This window comes from Balaenoptera acutorostrata, chromosome 7, assembly GCF_949987535.1.
Source record: "Balaenoptera acutorostrata chromosome 7, mBalAcu1.1, whole genome shotgun sequence".
Classification (NCBI taxonomy): Eukaryota; Metazoa; Chordata; class Mammalia; order Artiodactyla; family Balaenopteridae; genus Balaenoptera; species Balaenoptera acutorostrata.
The window spans coordinates 73,516,952-73,535,351 of record NC_080070.1 but is presented as its reverse complement, the minus strand read 5'-3'; the positions used below and the strand labels follow the sequence as shown (position 1 = coordinate 73,535,351).

The 18,400-nt window shown below is 35.6% G+C and overlaps 1 protein-coding gene across 1 annotated transcript in view; it reads right to left on the bottom strand.

Annotated features, from left to right (window-relative positions):
- Window positions 1–18,400, bottom strand: part of HDAC9 (histone deacetylase 9) — a 572,450-nt gene that overhangs the window by 300,352 nt on the left and 253,698 nt on the right. The window contains exon 14 of the mRNA XM_057549729.1: window positions 8,449–8,582. Coding sequence (XP_057405712.1) covers window positions 8,449–8,582 — 134 coding nt within the window. The remainder of the gene's footprint in view (window positions 1–8,448; window positions 8,583–18,400) is intronic.

Genomic DNA, 18,400 nt, shown 5'->3' with positions numbered 1-18,400 from the left:
TATTGACAGTAGCTCAAGAACTGATAAATCTTAAGAGAACACCTGCTGAATCTCGGTCATTCCCTTGTGTAATATCAGTTAACTAACAGTAAGGATAGAGCATCTGGCCCAGCCTATTTAGCTTTCACTTATTCTAAGAGTATTCCTTTTTGGTATACCCAAGTCCTCCCCCTCACTACTAAAATGTAACAAAGTATACAAGTATTTCCTTTGATTTCTTCGCCCCCAACCCCGCTTCTTTTTGATTCCCAGGAAGTATTTTACAATGGCTCTTTTTATTATTATAGAATATGTTTCTTTACAAAAATATTTACCCTAAATATAAGCACTAATTCTTAACAATCACTTTCTGCGTTTAAGGCCGCTGGAGAACAAGACCCACAAACAAGGGTGTACATGTTTCTACAGAAAGAGGGCAGTGAAAACCAGTTCAATATGAAAAAATGTTTCTACCTGGAGAAAGGACCTGGAGAAAGCATGCTCTGAGATTTATACCTCCAAGAGGCACTGCTGTGGGAACTCGGTGGATGTCTAAGCTAAAAATTCTGAAACAGCACCAGCTCTCCTTCTTTCTTAACACGGAGGATCTCCAGTAGTTCGTTCTGCCTCACTATTATCAGATGTCTTAAATTTGTCACATTCTACTTTTCCTCTCAAATTGAGATCTCCAACCGTTTTCATTTTCTGGTATCATCATCAGTAATTTATTAAGTTATGTGTTTATGCTTAAATATAGATAGTTCCGTTTAATCCCTTCCCATCTTTTCTATTTCCTGTGTACCCTTTATTCCTTCAATTTTCTCTCATGATGCGCTTTTGAGCCAAAGGTCAAGAGCACAGTGAGTCACAAAATAGGATAAAGTGCTCTGATAACTGTAATTTAGGGAGATACTGATTTCCGTTCTCAGAGATATTTAGCCTGCAGGATGCCTAGCTAAAGTCATCTATGATTCTGACCAAAAGAATTTTTGAGAATTCTGAGTATATCTGGACACTCAATGCCTATAAAGGACGGCATGGGTCTCCACCTGGGTATTTCTCACTTGAGATCCAAATACAGGTCTTAAGTAACTTGCCAATATAAGTCTAAGAAAGAAAGCTTATAGCTCTTCTTTCAATTTCTCAGTAAAGGAACGCTGCCATGTAGGAGGTATTCATTATTCTATTTCCATTCTCTGTGACTTGCCCTCAAGTAGTTTCTTCCTTGGAAACAGGAAAGGAACTCATGTGCCCTGAGCGCCTACACTGTGCTAAGCACCCGAGGAATATGATCTTATTTATTAGATCAGAGCCCCAAACAGTATACATTTACGTTTGAAGTTTGACTAAAGTTGTTCAAAATGACTGTATCATTGAGTATCACAACACACCCTGGTTTTTTCCGAAAGAAGTAGTCGTTCTGAATTAAAGCCTGTTAATGCAACCTGATTATAGAAGGAATGTTCTGAACATGATCTACAAAGTCATACTGTGACAGGATAAAATGCAGCCTACCCACACACAGAGCACACACACGGTATAGATTCATATTTTTTTCTGCCAAGGAGCAGGGAAAAAAGGAAATAGTTCTATTCCTTCCCCTCCTCTGTTCAAAGCCTGGATTGAGGCCAGTGTCCTAATCAGTTCTCATTGGCCCTGGAGGAATCAGAACCTTTTGTAAAATATAATAAAGGGCATAAAATCATGATAAAATGCATGAAAAAGCAGTGCCTTTGGTTAGGGAACTAGAAATAATTTAGCAGAACAGATGGATTGCATTGGTTTGGTATTATTGAGGACATGAAAGGGCTTATTTTGTGGCAGTTCCAAACTAAGAGAAAATGTCCAACTTAAATTTGACAAGTCAAAGTACCTGCCTCTGCTGGGGGAGACCCCATTTTCTTTAATCATTTTCAAAGTGGTGACATATTAGGCAAGAATTTCCACTGAAATATCTCATTTTCTGAAAATATTTCATCCAGTGTCCCTAAATATAGGGATGCGTTTTTATTTTTTCTACAAAGATCTGCAGGGCTGCAGACTTACAGACTTAAAGTAAAGAATCATAAACGACTTATGACTGTCAAAGTTACCCTCTGTTACAAATCCCATTCTTAATATTTAACGAATCAGTTCACACCTATTCATTATTGTCGATACTCTTTCCTCTCTTAAACAAACACAAAAAAATCTGGTCTCATTGCTCATGCCCAAGCTTACCAACTGGAGTTTTCAAACGCTACAACCAACTGCTTCTTTAAATGTTACAAAGAAGATAGTTTCTATACCCTCCCCGCACTGCATTCTCTCCTTCCATAGACCCCTCATCATCTAATAACCTGTTCTCCTCAGAGTCTTTCTTATAAGGAAAGGGGAATGAAAGAAGGAAGGTGGCTACTAAGCCAGCAGGCAGTCCAACAAGCTCTTGGTCCTTTCTGTCAGTCATATGAAAAGAAAGTGAATTGCAAGTCAGGAGCCCTGAGTTGTGGGTTCTGACTGTCACATGTCCTTAACGTGCCCATAGCCTGCTATGAGGTAACTTTCTGGAGCTTTGTTTCTTCATCTATAAACATAAGGAGATTTAACCAAATTACTTTTAGCCCTAGAATGGTAAGTGAAAATGGTAAGCCCTAAAATGGCTATGTGAAATTACCTTATACACAACACTCAATAAAATATCCCTTATTTTGATTTATAGATTTGCCTTGGGCAAGCAAATATCATAATTGAAATGATAAATTACCATGGTTGAAGCAAGAGAGGAGATCTCACTATGAAGGTTTTCAAAAAGATGCTAGGTTTTCCTTGAAGCCCATTTTTTAAAAATGCTTAATTATATTTGAAAAATAAGAGAATTTTTTAGAACTCATTTTCCTATCCCATGACAACTTCAAAATAAAGAACATTTTTCCCAATTTAAAATTAAATTTGTGCATGAAGCTTCTGAGTTAATACCACCTTTGTTTCTCAGGTAAATGTTTACTTTTGTTACTCTCCCATCTCCAAATATTTGACTCCATTCACCTCTTTGTCTCTACCTCATTAAGCTTATGTTAAGAAATTGAGTTTCTGTTGATTTTTAACATTGGTGAGCCTTGGAATCAGCTGCAGAAGTTTAAAAGGTATTAATGCCTGGGTCATACCTTCAGAGCTCCTGGTTAACTTTGTCTGGTTACAACCTAGGCATCTAGAAACTGACAACCACCCAGTAGATTTTAATGGGCAACCTAGGTCAAGAACCACATGTTAGAGGGAGCTGTCCATTCTTCCTTCTCATAAGTGAATCCAAGATACTGACCCTGTACTAACCAACATTTGGGACTATGGAATAGTTAAAATAAATGGTTGGCAGAGAGAAGGTTGGAGAGTAAAAAAAAAAAAAAGTTTATCTGATCTTCAAAATGACAAGTGCCATCTACTTGCATGTAATACTGCTTGATTCAGTCATTACAATTTATTTACAAATATTTCAGGGCATAGAATAATTTCAAAAGTACTTCAGAAAACAGCAAGTCCATTCAGTAACAAATGTCTGGGTGGTAAAAAGCGTATGTACTATGTATTTTTTTTCCAGTTTTATGTCCACTCATTTCAAACCATTATGCTCATCAGAAAGTAAGAAAAAAATGTTATGCCTCAGTGTAACTGGCTCAATTTTCACAATTTTTATGCAACTGAATCTCCTATGTTGCAATTATTTTTTTAAACATTGTAATGAACATTTTACTGATTTGGGTTGAAGCATTTTTTTTATAATAATCAATTTGTCACAATAAATATTTTGTTACTTTAGCACAACAACTTTCAGATAGTTCAAATCCATATAACTAGTCATTTTTTTGCTAATAAGTTTTAATGCTGCTGTTTAAAAAAGAAAAATCCTGTATCACTTTCCAAACGGACTCAGAAGGGCAGCCTGTCTTACTTCCTTTTATTGGTTGTTTTCCACATTAATTCTTCCTTTTTTTTTTTTTTTTTTTTTTTGCAGAAATCAAAATCAAAACAAAAAATTCCAAATCATCTTAATTCTGATTATGGGCTGTACGGGTATTTTTAATGTTATTTATCTGCCAGGGTCCACTCTACTGGGTTATACAAATTTCTCTCAGAATAATGACACCTTGGTTTACTCATCACATCTAGATCATTTGTACTTCTTTCCATAACTGCCATATCCTTTAGAGACAATTCACAAGATTCCCTGTTTGAGTTTCTTATTGCTTTCTGGTTAGATTCTAAGACACAAGCACACACACACAAGTTTTTTGCAAACTAAACAAAACAGTAAGCTGTTATGTGCTGCCATCTAGTTAGATTAGTCCATAAAACAAATGTTTAATTGAATTTCCATTAACTTGCAATATTTAGTACTTTGTAACCTTCAAGTCAGAAAACTTGCACACTTCAAAATTGAGTTTCTCAAAAGAGTACTATATTTCCTCATTTAGATTTACAAAAGGTATTTTAAAAATCACTTGTGTGTGCAGGAAAGTGTGCTGGAGACCCTATCCCTGAGCTCCCTGGCATCTTAAGATTTTACACTAAACCTGCTCTCCACTTTTTTCATTGGAACAGCTGAGAAGGCCCAGAAGGGGCAACAGTAGCTTGGTTCTGTGTCCCAGAATTGTTTTGTAATTACTTTGTGTTGGCACTTGAATAAAGGAGTTAAACATTTCAGCACCAGTATGTTGCTTATGGTTTTTACTTATGAATTAAGGGAAACAAAGTTATTCAATATTAGTCACAAAGAGGCAATGCAAATTCCATATAATGTGTAATCCAACAAAAGCATTATAAAATGATATTATTCTCAAAACAAATGTGAGAGCAAGCAAATGTCTGTGGGTGGCTTGGTGGGGCCGAGAGTCATGAGCACTTCTGGAGAAACAACTGCAAGTGCATTTCTAACAGATGATGGGTCAACCTCTGCAATTTTTTAAGCACAGAAGAGCACATCTTTTTCTTCAGGGGCACACACACTTCAGAAACCTGGCTACCTAATCCAAGAGCTTATTCCCAAAGAGGACACCAAATGACCCCTCCAGACCCACTTCTTATGGTGACAAGAAAGCTGCTGGTTTTGCTTTTTACTCCCAACAGAATCACTACACTCAGTGTGAATGATTCAATAGGGGAAACAATTAAATGGTGTTGGCATGAGGGACTATTAACTACTTCAATTTTTTTAAATCAGTGCCACGTCATGCCAAAAGAAGTTAACCCAGGTAACCACTGTAATCTAATATAATAAGGACTAATGTTTTCTCTGGCTGCCAATCAGGACTGTAATCACAGCCAATTTACACTATAGCTTACAAACTAAAAGCAATATGTTTACGAAAACATCCTAAAAATTTTGTCTACTCTTAACCAAAGAAAGTGTTATGCTCCAAATTAACTTCTTAGGCATCTAATTTCATATGATCTTAGAGCTGAAAGATCCTAGCAAATATCCTGCTTAACACCCTCAGCTTACATATGGGAAAACCAAAGATCACTAAGGTTAAATGATTTGACAAAAGTACACAGATAATTAATGGCAGGACTAAGGTCAACTCTAACACTGAACAATAACCTTTGAAGGAATCCATTTTGATTAATTTTCTACATTGATAAATGAATTGAAACGATACATAAGTTTGATTTGTGGATCAGACTATTGTTTAAAAACAAAGAAGCCCTTTTAATGTTTTAAAATTGCCATCTTTTCTATCATAATCATTGTTTAATTGCAACATTGACTACTCCATTGGCTGAGGAAAGTATTTTTTTCTCTGTACGCCAGCAGAATTGAGACTCCTTACCTCCTGTCCCAGTGAAATTCTATGGCATGTTTTGGATTAGGTCAGCATAAGTCATAGATGTTTTGATAACACAGGAGCAAATAAATAATATGGGCAACAATTCCATCACTTAGGAAAGCAAACACCTGCTGAACTGCTCTTAAACTATGTTAGGAAAAAGAGTGTTCTGTTTGCATTTTTAAAGTTTTGGATCAGACTTTTGTGATTGGTCTTCATTAAGAGCCGATCTGCCAATCTGGGCTTTCAAGTGCGTTATTTGTTAATTGTGTGACTGTTTGCTAGAGAGACTCATATTTGCTGACTGGACTGGAATAGACTCACTCATTCTCACTCAACTGTGGGGTGCCCACTGTTCTTCTAACATTTCATCCTGGGTCTGATGTCACATCAGCAGTGCTGTTGTATAAACTGAATTTCATGGTTTCAAATAATACAAGACTAAAATAATGTGATGTACCAGGAACTGAAAAAGAAGACTGATCACAAAGGGATAATAGACTTTAAAATTTTAAGACCAGTGTGAACCATATTACATTCCATTTACTTCTGCACTTTGCTCCTTTCATAAATAGTGTTCCTTCAGGTAACAGATTTAAGGGATATCACAAACTAACAATGCATTTGAGGCTGTGATCAGGCACTGCTAATTTGGAGCAGTTGGGGCAGGGCTTCAGGATATAACAAAGACTTGAAAGTGAAAAAATGTAAACAGCAATGCCTCACCTTGCAAAAGTAAAGAGAGATAGCCAAGCTAGAAAACATCTACAGTAGATGCGAAGGTGAGACAGGAACATTCTCCTGAATAAATATCCATTAAGGCTAGTCTACCACAAGTAAGTCTCCTTGATGGTTTACTTTACCGGCTCCACATAGGATTGTGCAGACAATAGAGTGGTTTGGCTTCCAAACTGCATTATCAAAAACATGGAAACCTTGAAGATAACTCTAAAATTTACCAAAGAATGTGAAAGCCTTCTGCCATATAATATGGATGCTACTGGCAAAATATGAATAATAGACTTTCACTCAGCAAAGAACCAGAGAAATAAATCTAGCTGAAATTCCTTCACTTTGGGGTTTCTAGGTAAAGGATACATTTAATCAAAAGCAGAACTCTACATATGAAAAACATTTGATAATTCTATTATCAACACATAATAAAACTTCTGAAACTAAGTCTGTATACACTGCTCTGACGTATTCATTCACAACCCCAACTGCTGAATGACCCATCGACATTATCTATATTTTGATGTAAAGAAAATAACCGTTTAATTCCCCTGTAAGATGAGATAGATAGTTCACCTTCAAAAGAGAAAATCAATAAAGAAAATAATTTATCCTTAGAAATGAACACAATGAATGAATGAATGAGTTTGCATCTTCAAAAGTCAGTTATTTTTAGTACTTTGCAGAGAAGAAAGATCAGACTGAATTAACTCCTGCTATCGAATAGAGGCAAGTGCACTTGACTCTAAGAAACAGTCTGTCTGCTTTGGCACCTCTGTTTCAACTGAAATATTTTACAGGTTCACTTGAAAGTAAATTGGCTTTGAATAGAATTTTATTGACTACATTTTCGATTGTCAAAATCAGTTAACTCAATTAACTCAAAAGTAGTCACAAAAGATTGTCTTTATTTTATCAAAGTATAGTGAATTTAATATGGTTTCAATGTATTAGTTTCCTTCTGACTTAACTATGGTCAAAATATCAATATTATCCATTTACTTTTTTCCCAAACTGGTAAGAACTAGTTAGATTCCCTTCATTGCTCTATAAAGAAGGATAACAGAACCAAATATGTTCCGCAACATGTTAAATTATCAGTCTATAAGAATAGGGACCATGTTTGTCTTGTGAAATTCCATAATTCTAATCCCTAGAACACATCTGGAACAGAATATAGACCCAAGAAAAAGTGTTTTTGATCAATAAATGTTAAGGTAATGTAAGAAAACACACGGGGGATATTTTTCTTTTAAAAACGTTTTAGACTCAAATATAGACTGTTACTGGATCTTAAGCAACTTTGGACATTTACAGCAACTAAATCAAACAACTGCTGGTTGTTATATATTCTGCAGATTTGACAATGGGAGTCTTTTTGACCTGATAACATTTTTACTTTTAACTTTTGAAAGCCTAAAGAAATGAATTTTTCTAAATAAAAAATGAGACTCACCAAGAATCTACAGAAATGAATCTAAACATCAATAAAAAGAAGTGACTTTTCTTGGTAAGAAGACAGTTAATCTTTTAAAACTATTCATTTCCATGAGGCAAAATCGGCATATACGTCAGTTCAGAGTATCGCTTATAACAAGAAATAACAACTACTTAGCACTTAACAGTTTGCGAAGAGTTTCTCAGAAAATTAACGCAATAAATGATACCTAGAATACTACCGTGTGTACAGCAAAACGCTGCAGTAATAGCACATACATCAGGCAGCTGCTCAGTCCATCAACATAGACTGAGCACCCACTGTGTGCCCAGCCCAGTGTCAGGTTATAAGTTCTATGCTACTAATGTCTACGATGGTTCATCAATCATGGTGTTTGTACTACAGAGTTAACATTTTTCTACACCTACCCAAGTGAATACTGGCCTCTTTACATGATTTATTTAAGTAAGTAAAAGAGTGTGGCCAATTCAGGATTACCTCACATTTATTTAGCAACCCAGTTTCTTGCAGCCGTGACCAGATGCTCTGTATGCGTCCAGCATGCTCAGGGTGGGTGGTGGAATTGCCACAAATGCACTGGTGTTTCAGCATCAGAGGATCATAGGCAATTCCTTCAGGACAAAGAAAACACAGCACAAGATGAGTAATGATACAAAGGAATGATACAAGTTACATGACAATAAGATTACTGCAAAAAAGGCATTCTTTTCCAAATAAATTTACAAATAGAGAAATAATACATATCCACAAATTCCCAGGAAGCACACAGAGCTATTTAGTTCTATGGATCTGGATATATATGCAAAGAAGTCAACTCATGGATTAATCAGTACTCAGACCCTAGCTTACTTAGTAGTAAAGTAATAAAGATGGTGATACTTAAGAAACTTCAGGTTTAAAAAAATACTGTAATTTTACCAGTATCTTAAATTATTATGAAGCATTTTTAGACAGATAATTCAATTCAGTAGAGGTTTCAATTTTATCAGTGAAGCCACAAAATGAGCTGACTCTTTAAATTGTGAATTTATTTCAAGAGTAATTCTAGCCTTACTTTAGATCATGTTACATCTGTAATAAACTGGAAGAGTTTCCAACTGCTTGCCTATTCTGCTTATCAATTTCTTCAAAGTTATGCAGAAAGAGTTTCTTCTTATTTTATAATAAAATAAAATCTGTAATATAGATTGTGAAACACTGAAGTGTTTCTTTTAAAAAATGAGTAGGTCAGCTGCAATACCTTTAGTAGAGATCACACAGATACTTAACAAACTCTGCTTTTAAATTATCATGAGTTAACACATTTCATATTTCAGTTAGACCCTTTGATGGGGAAGATTTTATAAACATTTGATGAAGTGAACTATTAGGGATATATAAAGTAGGGCTCTTTAAAGCAACAAATTAGATAATAATTACTATAAAAAGGTTTCCACCCTTAACCCGATTCCTTGGGGGGGGAAACATGTTATTTACAAAATTGCCTGACATAAGAAATTATTTAACCAATCAAATATTCCAATAAATTACCATCAAAATACATTCTCTGGGGGCATGGAGTGAGGGCAGAAGAATCCATCATAAGAAATTTCTAAGTATCTATTCAAGAACAGATACTATACAAGCAATTAGTGTTATAAAGTAGGTTCAATTAATGCATTTTATTCTCCCTTATATTATTGTGTTAGAGGAATGTTACTCAAGAGGGGAAAATACTTGTCCCTGTTACTCAAGAGGGGAAAATACTTGTCCCTGACTGCATTAAAATCATGCAGCAGAATGACATGTGTATTTGGAACCATGTGGCAAAAATTATGTCCAGGAAAAAAATACCATTTTGCTGGCCCAAATAACATCCACTCTTTTCTATTAATTGAAATATAGCTGACATACAATATTATGTTAGTTTAAGGTGTACTACATAGTGATTTGACATTTGCATACATTACAAAATGATCACCACAGTAAGTCTAGTAACCATCTGTCCCCATACAAAGTTATTACAATATTTTTGACCATATCCTTTATGCTGTGTATTACACCCCTGTGGCTTATTTATAACTGGAGGTTTGTACCTCTTAATCCCCTTCACCTATTTGGCCCAACTCTCCAACCCCCTTCCCTCTGGCAACTACACATTTGAGTCTGTTTTTAGATTTTAGATTACAGGGTATTTGTCTGTCTCTGTCTGACGTGTTTCACTCAGCATGATACCCTCTTGATGCATAACATTGATTCTTAAGACACAATGGCTTCAAAATCCCTCCTTGTGCCCCTAACTCTCAAATTTTCATCTTCAGTGCTGATCTCCCTTCTGAGCGGTACACTTGCACACTTGTCTAAATTGCCCCTCCAAAATCTGCATTTGTTTTCATAAAGTGAGACTATCATAGATTTGAGCTCATAATCTTAAACTTCACACACTGTTCCTCATTTCAGTAAAGGATATCATAATCCACCATTGCTCACAGAAGAAATCTTACAGTCCTCTTGACACTCCCTCTCCAATGAACCAACATGTATTGTCTATTTTCCCTGGAAGATACATACTGAATCACTCTCTTCTTAACTCCAATGCCAAAACCATACAAAATCCAAGGTACTATTATCTTTAATCTGAACTCCTGAGATAGCCTTGTAACTGGCTATCTGACTTTCACTCTATTCTATTTGGCACTTAACAGTAGCTACCTTTGCTTAAACCCTTTGGTGACTTCACAGATGAGGTTAAAATTTCTCAAGGCAGCATAGATAGGCCCTTCCCCACCTCTCCAGCTTCATCTCATACTCTTCCCTCACTTGATCTCTATTTCTCCCACAAAGGTTTACCTTCCAGTCCTCAAAAGACTCAAAATCATACCAGCCTTAGGATCGTCATACATGCTATCCCATTTATGCCAAAAATTCTTGCTTCCTGCCCCCATAACTCTAGCCTTCATTTGGCTTATACCTATTCATTCTTCAAAATTGTTTTAATGTCACTTCCTCAATAAAGCATGCCCTGGGATCTCTAAATTAGATCTCCTACTATATGCTCTACTAGTTCTTCTAGGTCTTCCTCGGAACATTTAGCACAATTCTGTAATTGTTATATAATATTGTTAATTGTATATTTTCTTTACTATCTGGTCAGATCTATGAAAACACAGACTAGAGTTGTATTGTTTACCTCTGAACTTTTCGTGTCTGTAAACCATGCTTGGAATATAGTAGATCCTCAAAAGTACTTTTAATAAATGAATGAAAAACATAAATCAATGGATTGATGCAAGAACTAACTCAGATATCTCCATTATAAAGACCTCCTTGATGAACCTACTTGGTGGACCTCATTGGACTACTGAAGTTTTTATAGCCTTATTTCTTTAATGTTCTACCTTTTATTTTATGTGCCTTATTTTCCAACTGGCAAGTGCCTCTAATACAGGCATTTATTTTACTCATTATATTTCTACATGGCATTTTGCATAAAAAAGAGATGAATAAATATTTTTAAATAAACTCAAAAGGGAGACAAGAGGCAAGGCAGGAAAAAAAAAAGGAAGCAGGCGTAAAAAGTGACATTAAAAATACAATGATAGGGACTCCCCTGGTTGCTCAGTGGTTAAGAATCCGCCTGCCAATGCAGGGGACATGGGTTCAAACCCTGGTCCGGGAAGATCCCATATGCTGCGGAGCAACTAAGCCCGTGAGCCACAACTACTGAGCCTGCGCTCTAAAGCCCATGAGCCACAATTACTGAAGCCCGTGTGCCACAAATACTGAAGCCCGCACGCCTAGAGCCCGTGCTCCACAACAAGAGAAGCCACCGCAATGAGAAGACCGCGCACCGCAACGAAGAGTAGCCCCCACTCGCTGCAACTAGAGAAAGCCCACGCACAGCAACAAAAACCCAATGCAGCCAAAAATAAATAAATAAATTTATTTTAAAAAACTACAATGGTATATAAGACATGTCTCCACAGTTCAGATATATCAAGTATTTATTTATGAGTTGCTACTACATAACAGGAACTGTTTAACATATTTTCAACCAGTTTTGCACTGCATAAAGGATATATTAATGATTAATATGAAAACATAAAATACAGTATTTCCCTCATTTTGAAAACATATTCTTTAAAAGTAGAGATTCTAATCATTAAGTTGCTTATTTTTTTCACTATTTCATCTCTTGACATATCTAACTTCACCTCCACATTAACCATTCCTCTTTTAACAAAATTTTCTCCATAAGCCACTGTCAAAAAAAAAAATTATTAAACAGGTTATGGTAGCTGAAATTTACTGTCAAGTATCTGGAGATTATAATACAAAGTCCAGGAACTCTTCGAAAGACATTTGAATTTAAGAGAAAATAAATAAAGTCTGGAACCCCAAACCTCCACTTACTCATCTTAATGGCCTAGCAAAGAGGTGTTAACAGGTAGACTGCAAGGTGAGACTTAACCTCATCCTTCATCTCCATTCTTTTCCTCTCTCTTTTTTCCTTTTTCTCCAGTAACAAAAACTTATAGGGTGAGAAACAAGCCTGCTCTTCTCTTCGGGATTCATATGGAATTCTACTTTTCTTTGACCCTTTCTGCCCCACTGGTTGCCACTTACAACATAAGCCAATGGATCAATCTCTCTCAATCAATGGGACAAGAGTTAAAATTAGGTTTTAAGAAAATACACAAAGGAGTCTTAACATAAAGGCTTTACCTGAATTTTAAACTCTAGTAGTTTATTTTCTACCAAAAAAAACTCTTAAAATTTTTTGATATTTTTTTTAGATAAGCTTGGACTTTGTGCTTTCTCTGGCTTTCAGTTTTATTAAATGAGGAAGTGCAAAGTGCAGCATCTTTCCCGTTCCTTAATCACTGTGTGTAGTTAAGTCATTATTTAGTCATAGAAACCATTCGTATCTTCAGGTATATGCCCAATCTTATATGATTGCGAGGCTGAGTCCACCTTGGTCTATTAGGAAAGTTGAGTCTAGAATCTTTAGACCTAGAAATCCTAATCCTGATCACAAGTTCTTAACATTCAACTTCACATTGCTTTTCTGGTTAATGCCTGAGGTTTCACACCTTCCTAAGGATTTGCTCAACAACACATATTAAACACTTTTCAGGGCCAAAGAACTGAACCAAGCACAACACAATTATATATAACATAATATCTTTCCTAAAAGACGCACGTTCAGTAAACAGTCATTGAACGCTCACAATGATCCAGGTACCAGCAACTTCATTTTATTACATTTAACTTATGATCTAGCAGTAAAGGTGAGGTACTTACGAATATACTTTTATGACATGTTTTTTTAAGACTCTGTACGGTAAGGAAGAAACAAAAATACGGGGCTGGGAGGTCAAAGATGACCTTTTAAAAATAAAAAAAAAATCTTTAAAAAATGGCTTGCAATTGGTAGAATTACTAAAATGGATACATGGAGCTATTTTGAAGTAAGGGTCATTTCTAATAACCTCTAAGTCATACCCACAGCAGCTGTTATACTTTCAATCCATCATTCTAATCTATCCATAAGGTTTATCCTGCCTAGTTTTTTTCTATTTCTACTATACTCTTTACATTCTAATACCTGAATTATTTGTTATAATATCTTTTAACAGGAACACTTAAATCAAAGTACCAGATAGTACAAAAATTTTTTTAAACATCTTTATTGGAGTATAATTGCTTTACAAAGGTGTGTTAGTTTCTGCTTTATAACAAAGTGAATCAGCTATACATATACATACATCCCCATATCTCCTCCCTCTTGTGTCTCCCTCCCATCCTCCCTATCCCACCCCTCTAGGTGGTCACAAAGCACCGAGCTGATCTCCCTGTGCTATGCGGCTGCTTCCCACTAGCTATCTATTTTACATTTGGTAGTGTATATATGTCCATATCACTCTCTCACTTCATCCCAGCTTACCCTTCCCCTTCCCCGTGTCCTCAGGTCCATTCTCTACGTCTGCGTCTTTATTCCTGTCCTGCCCCTAGGTTCTTCATAACATTTTTTTTGATTCCATATATATGTGTTAGCATATGATATTTGTTTTTCTCTTTCTGACTTACTTCACTCTGTATGACAGACTCTAGGTCAATCCACCTCACTACAAATAACTCAATTTCGTTTCTTCTTATGGCTGAGTAATATTCCATTGCATATATGTGCCACATCTTCTTTATCCATTCATCTGTCGATGGACACTTAGGTTGCTTCCATGTCCTGGCTATTGTAAATAGAGCTGCAATGAACACTGTGGTACATGACTCTTTTTGAATTATGGTTTTCTCAGGGTATATGCCCAGTAGTGGGATTGCTGGGTCGTATGGTAGTTCTATTTTTAGTTTTTTAAGGCACCTCCATACTGTTCTCCATAGAGGCTATATCAATTTACATTCCCATCAACAGCACAAGAGGGTTCCCTTTTCTCCACGCCCTCTCCAGCATTTATCATTTGTAGATTTCTGATGATGGCCATTCTGACTGGTGTGAGGTGATACCTCATTGCAGTTTTGATTTGCATTTCTCTAATGATCAGTGATGTTGAGTATCCTTTCATGTGTTTGTTGGCGATCTGTATATCTTCTTTGGAGAAACGTCTATTTAGGTCTTCTGCCCATTTTGGGATTGGGTTGTTTGTTTTTTTGATGTCGAGCTGCATGAGCTGTTTGTAAACTTTGGAGATTAATCCTTTGTCAGTTGCTTTGTTTGCAAATATTTTCTCCCATTCTGAGGGTTGTCTTTTCGTCTTGTTTATGGTTTCCTATGCTGTGCAAAAGCTTTTAAGTTTCATTAGGTCCCATTTGTTTATTTTTGTTTTTATTTCCATTTCTCTAGAAGGTGGGTCAAAAAGGATCTTGCTGTGATTTACATCATAGAGCATTCTGCCTATATTTTCCTCTAAGAGTTTAATAGTGTCTGGCCTTACATTTAGGCCTTTAATCCATTTTGAGTTTATTTTTGTGTATGGTGTTGGGGAGTGTTCTAATTTCATTCTTTTACATGTAGCTGTCCAGTTTTCCCAGCACCACTTATTGAAGAGGCTGTCTTTTCTCCATTGTATATTCTTGCCTCCTTTATCAAAGATAAGGTGACCATATGTGTGTGGGTTTATCTCTGGGCTTTCTATCCTGTTCCATTGATCTATATTTCTGTTTTTGTGCCAGTACCATACTGCCTTGATTACTGTAGCTCTGTAGTATAGTCTGAAGTCCGGGAGCCTGATTCCTCCAGCTCCGTTTTTCCTTCTCAAGATTGCTTTGGCTATTCGGGGTCTTTTGTGTTTCCATACAGATTGTGAAATTTTTTGTTCTATTTCTGTGAAAAATGCCATTGGTAGTTTGACAGGGATTGCATTGAATCTGTAGATTGCTTTGGGTAGTATAGTCATTTTCACAATGTTGATTCTTCGAATCCAAGAACATGGTATATCTCTCCATCTGTTTGTATCATCTTTAATTTCTTTCATCAGTGGCTTATAGTTTTCTGCATACAGGTCTTTTGTCTCCTTAGGTAGGTTTATTCCTAGGTATTTTATTCTTTTTGTTGCAATGGTAAATGGGAGTGTTTCCTTAATTTCTCTTTCAGATTTTTCATCATCAGTGTATAGGAATGAAAGAGATTTCTGTGCATTAATTTTGTATCCTGCTACTTTACTAATCATTGATTAGCTCTAGTAGTTTTCTGGTAGCATATTTAGGATTTTCTATGTATAGTATCATGTCATCTGCAAACAGCAACAGCTTTACTTCTTCTTTTCCAATTTGTATTCCTTTTATTTCTTTTTCTTCGCTGATCGCTGTGGCTGAAACTTCCAAAACTATGTTGAATGACAGTGGTGGGAGTGGACAACCTTGTCTTGTTCCTGATCTTAGAGGAAATAGTTTCAGTTTTTCACCACTGAGAACGATGTTGACTGTGGGTTTGTCATATATGGCCTTTATTATGTTGAGGTAAGTTCCCTCCAGATAATACAAATTTTAATTATGTATGAAACTTGATTTGTCCAGCAGGCAAATGAAATATCCAAAAATAATTGTTTAAAACTTGCTAAATTGTGCCTCTGAGTACGTAAGGAGCTTTTTCTAAGGCTTAGATTTGTTTGTTTATGTAAATCATCGTATCAGCAGGTAAAAAGGAAGTGGGTGGAAGAAATTCCATCCTAGGGCTTCCAACTAACACTATATGAAAGTCTGTTAGAACCTGGGAATTAGATTAAGTGTTGCCATTCAACTATATAACCGAGGAGATTCATCCAGTATGTAAGTTGGGAAAAAGTGAAGTCAAACACAATTCACTACGTATTTACTGGCAAATATCTGGAAAGATCACTCTACATTCCAGCTTTCAAGAATGAGTGAGCACAGCAAAGGAAACCATAAACTGAACGAAAAGATAAACCACAGAATGGGATAAAATATTGGTAAATGAAGTGACCAACAAGGGATTAATCTCCAAAATATGCAAACAGCTCATGCAGCTCAATATCAAAAAGACAAACAACAAAATCAAAAAAATGAGTGGAAGATCTAAACAGACATTCTCCAGAGAAGACACACCAGATGGCCAAAAAGCACATGAAAAGATGCTCAACATCACTAATTATTAGAGAAATGCAAATGAAAACTACAATGAGGTATCTATCACCTCACACCAGTCAGAATGGCCATCTACAAATAATAAATGCTGGAGAGGGTGTGGAGAAAAGGGAACTCTCCTACACTATTGGTGGGAATGTAAATTGGTGCAGCCCCTATAGCAAACAGTATGGAGCTTCCTCAAAAAACTAAAAATAGAGTTACCATACAATCCAGCAATCCCACTCCTGGGCATATATCTGGATAAAACTTTAATTCCAAAAGATATATGCACCCCAATGTTCATAGCAGCACTATTTACAACAGCAAAGACATGGCAGCAACCTAAACGTCCATCAACAGATGAATGGAGAAAGAAGATGTAGTGTATATATGCACAATGGAATATTACTCAGCCATAAAAAAGAATGAAATGCCATTTTCAGCAACATGGATGGACCTAGAGATTACCATACTAACTGAAGTAAGTCAAAGACAAATATCTTATGATATCACTTATATATGGAATCTAAAAAATGATAGAAATGAACTTATTTACAAAACAGAAAGAGACTCACAGACATAGAAAACAAACTTATGATTACCAAAAGGGAAATGTGGGGGGAGGGATAAATTAGGAGTTTGGGATTAGTAGATACAAACTACTATATATAAAATAGATAAACAACAAGGTCCTACTGTATAGCACAGAAAACTACATTCAATATCTTATAATAAACTATAATGAAACGAAAGTCGGAAAATATATATCTGAATCACTTTGCTCTACAGCAGAAATTAACACCAAATTGTAAATCAACTATACTTCAAAAAAATATTTTTTTTTAAAAGACTGAGTGAGCAGAAGAAAATAAAAAACAAAAAAACAAAAAACTGGGCCTATGAGAATATGTTACAGAAACTGTAAAGGAAACATCATTCATACTACTTAGATCAGTGAATTTGATTTACTATAGGAACAAAAATTAGATTTTAGAAACTTTTTGAGATCCTCAAATGTCAAAAGACACTGATCCTATAAAATAGGAGCCAACAGCTAAAAGGAGAAATCAAGCTAAATTAATGAGTAAAAAGAAAGATGAGTAAGGTAAATGAGGATGGCAAGAAAACTAAATACATAGTGGCAAAATTAAAACCTACACTGGAGAACAAAAAAGGAATTCACATTTCAGAAAACCAGATAAGTGCCATTAAGTAAAAACTTAGAGGTGTACAGAGAGTATGGAGGTCAGAGAATAGAAAACTGAACAAAAAGACTGTTCTCGAGGAAGAAATCAGATTTAACTGAATAATCGGAATAATTGAAGAATTCTTCCATAAATAGAAAGAGTCAATGTACATGAGTATGTAACTGCAAATGCTCATCATAAAGAAATTTGGGGTTGTTTTTTTTTTTGGTTTTGTTTTTTGGATTAACAGGATAAAGAAAATACACTATGAGGCACCAGAAAAGAATGAACAAGCTGCCCACAAAGGAACACATACTAAGATGGCCTCCAACTTCTCTTCAGTGCTAACCTCAGATTTCTCCTCTTGAATGTCAAATACTTGAGCATTTAACCACATTTCCAGACAAAAAATGTGCCCCAGTAAGTCTGTGTCCAAGTGTGTGTGAAGTTAATAGGATGACTTTCTCAGGCATGAAAAAGCCAAAACAATTTTTTTAATTAAAAAAATATATATATACATATACATATATGTATAACTAATGTATATCAATATATACTTTAAAAATATATGCTATAACTTATGTTAATAAATGTTATAACATATATGTGACCAAGTCCATTTAATCTCCTAAATAAAAAAGATAGCTATTTTATCATCTTCA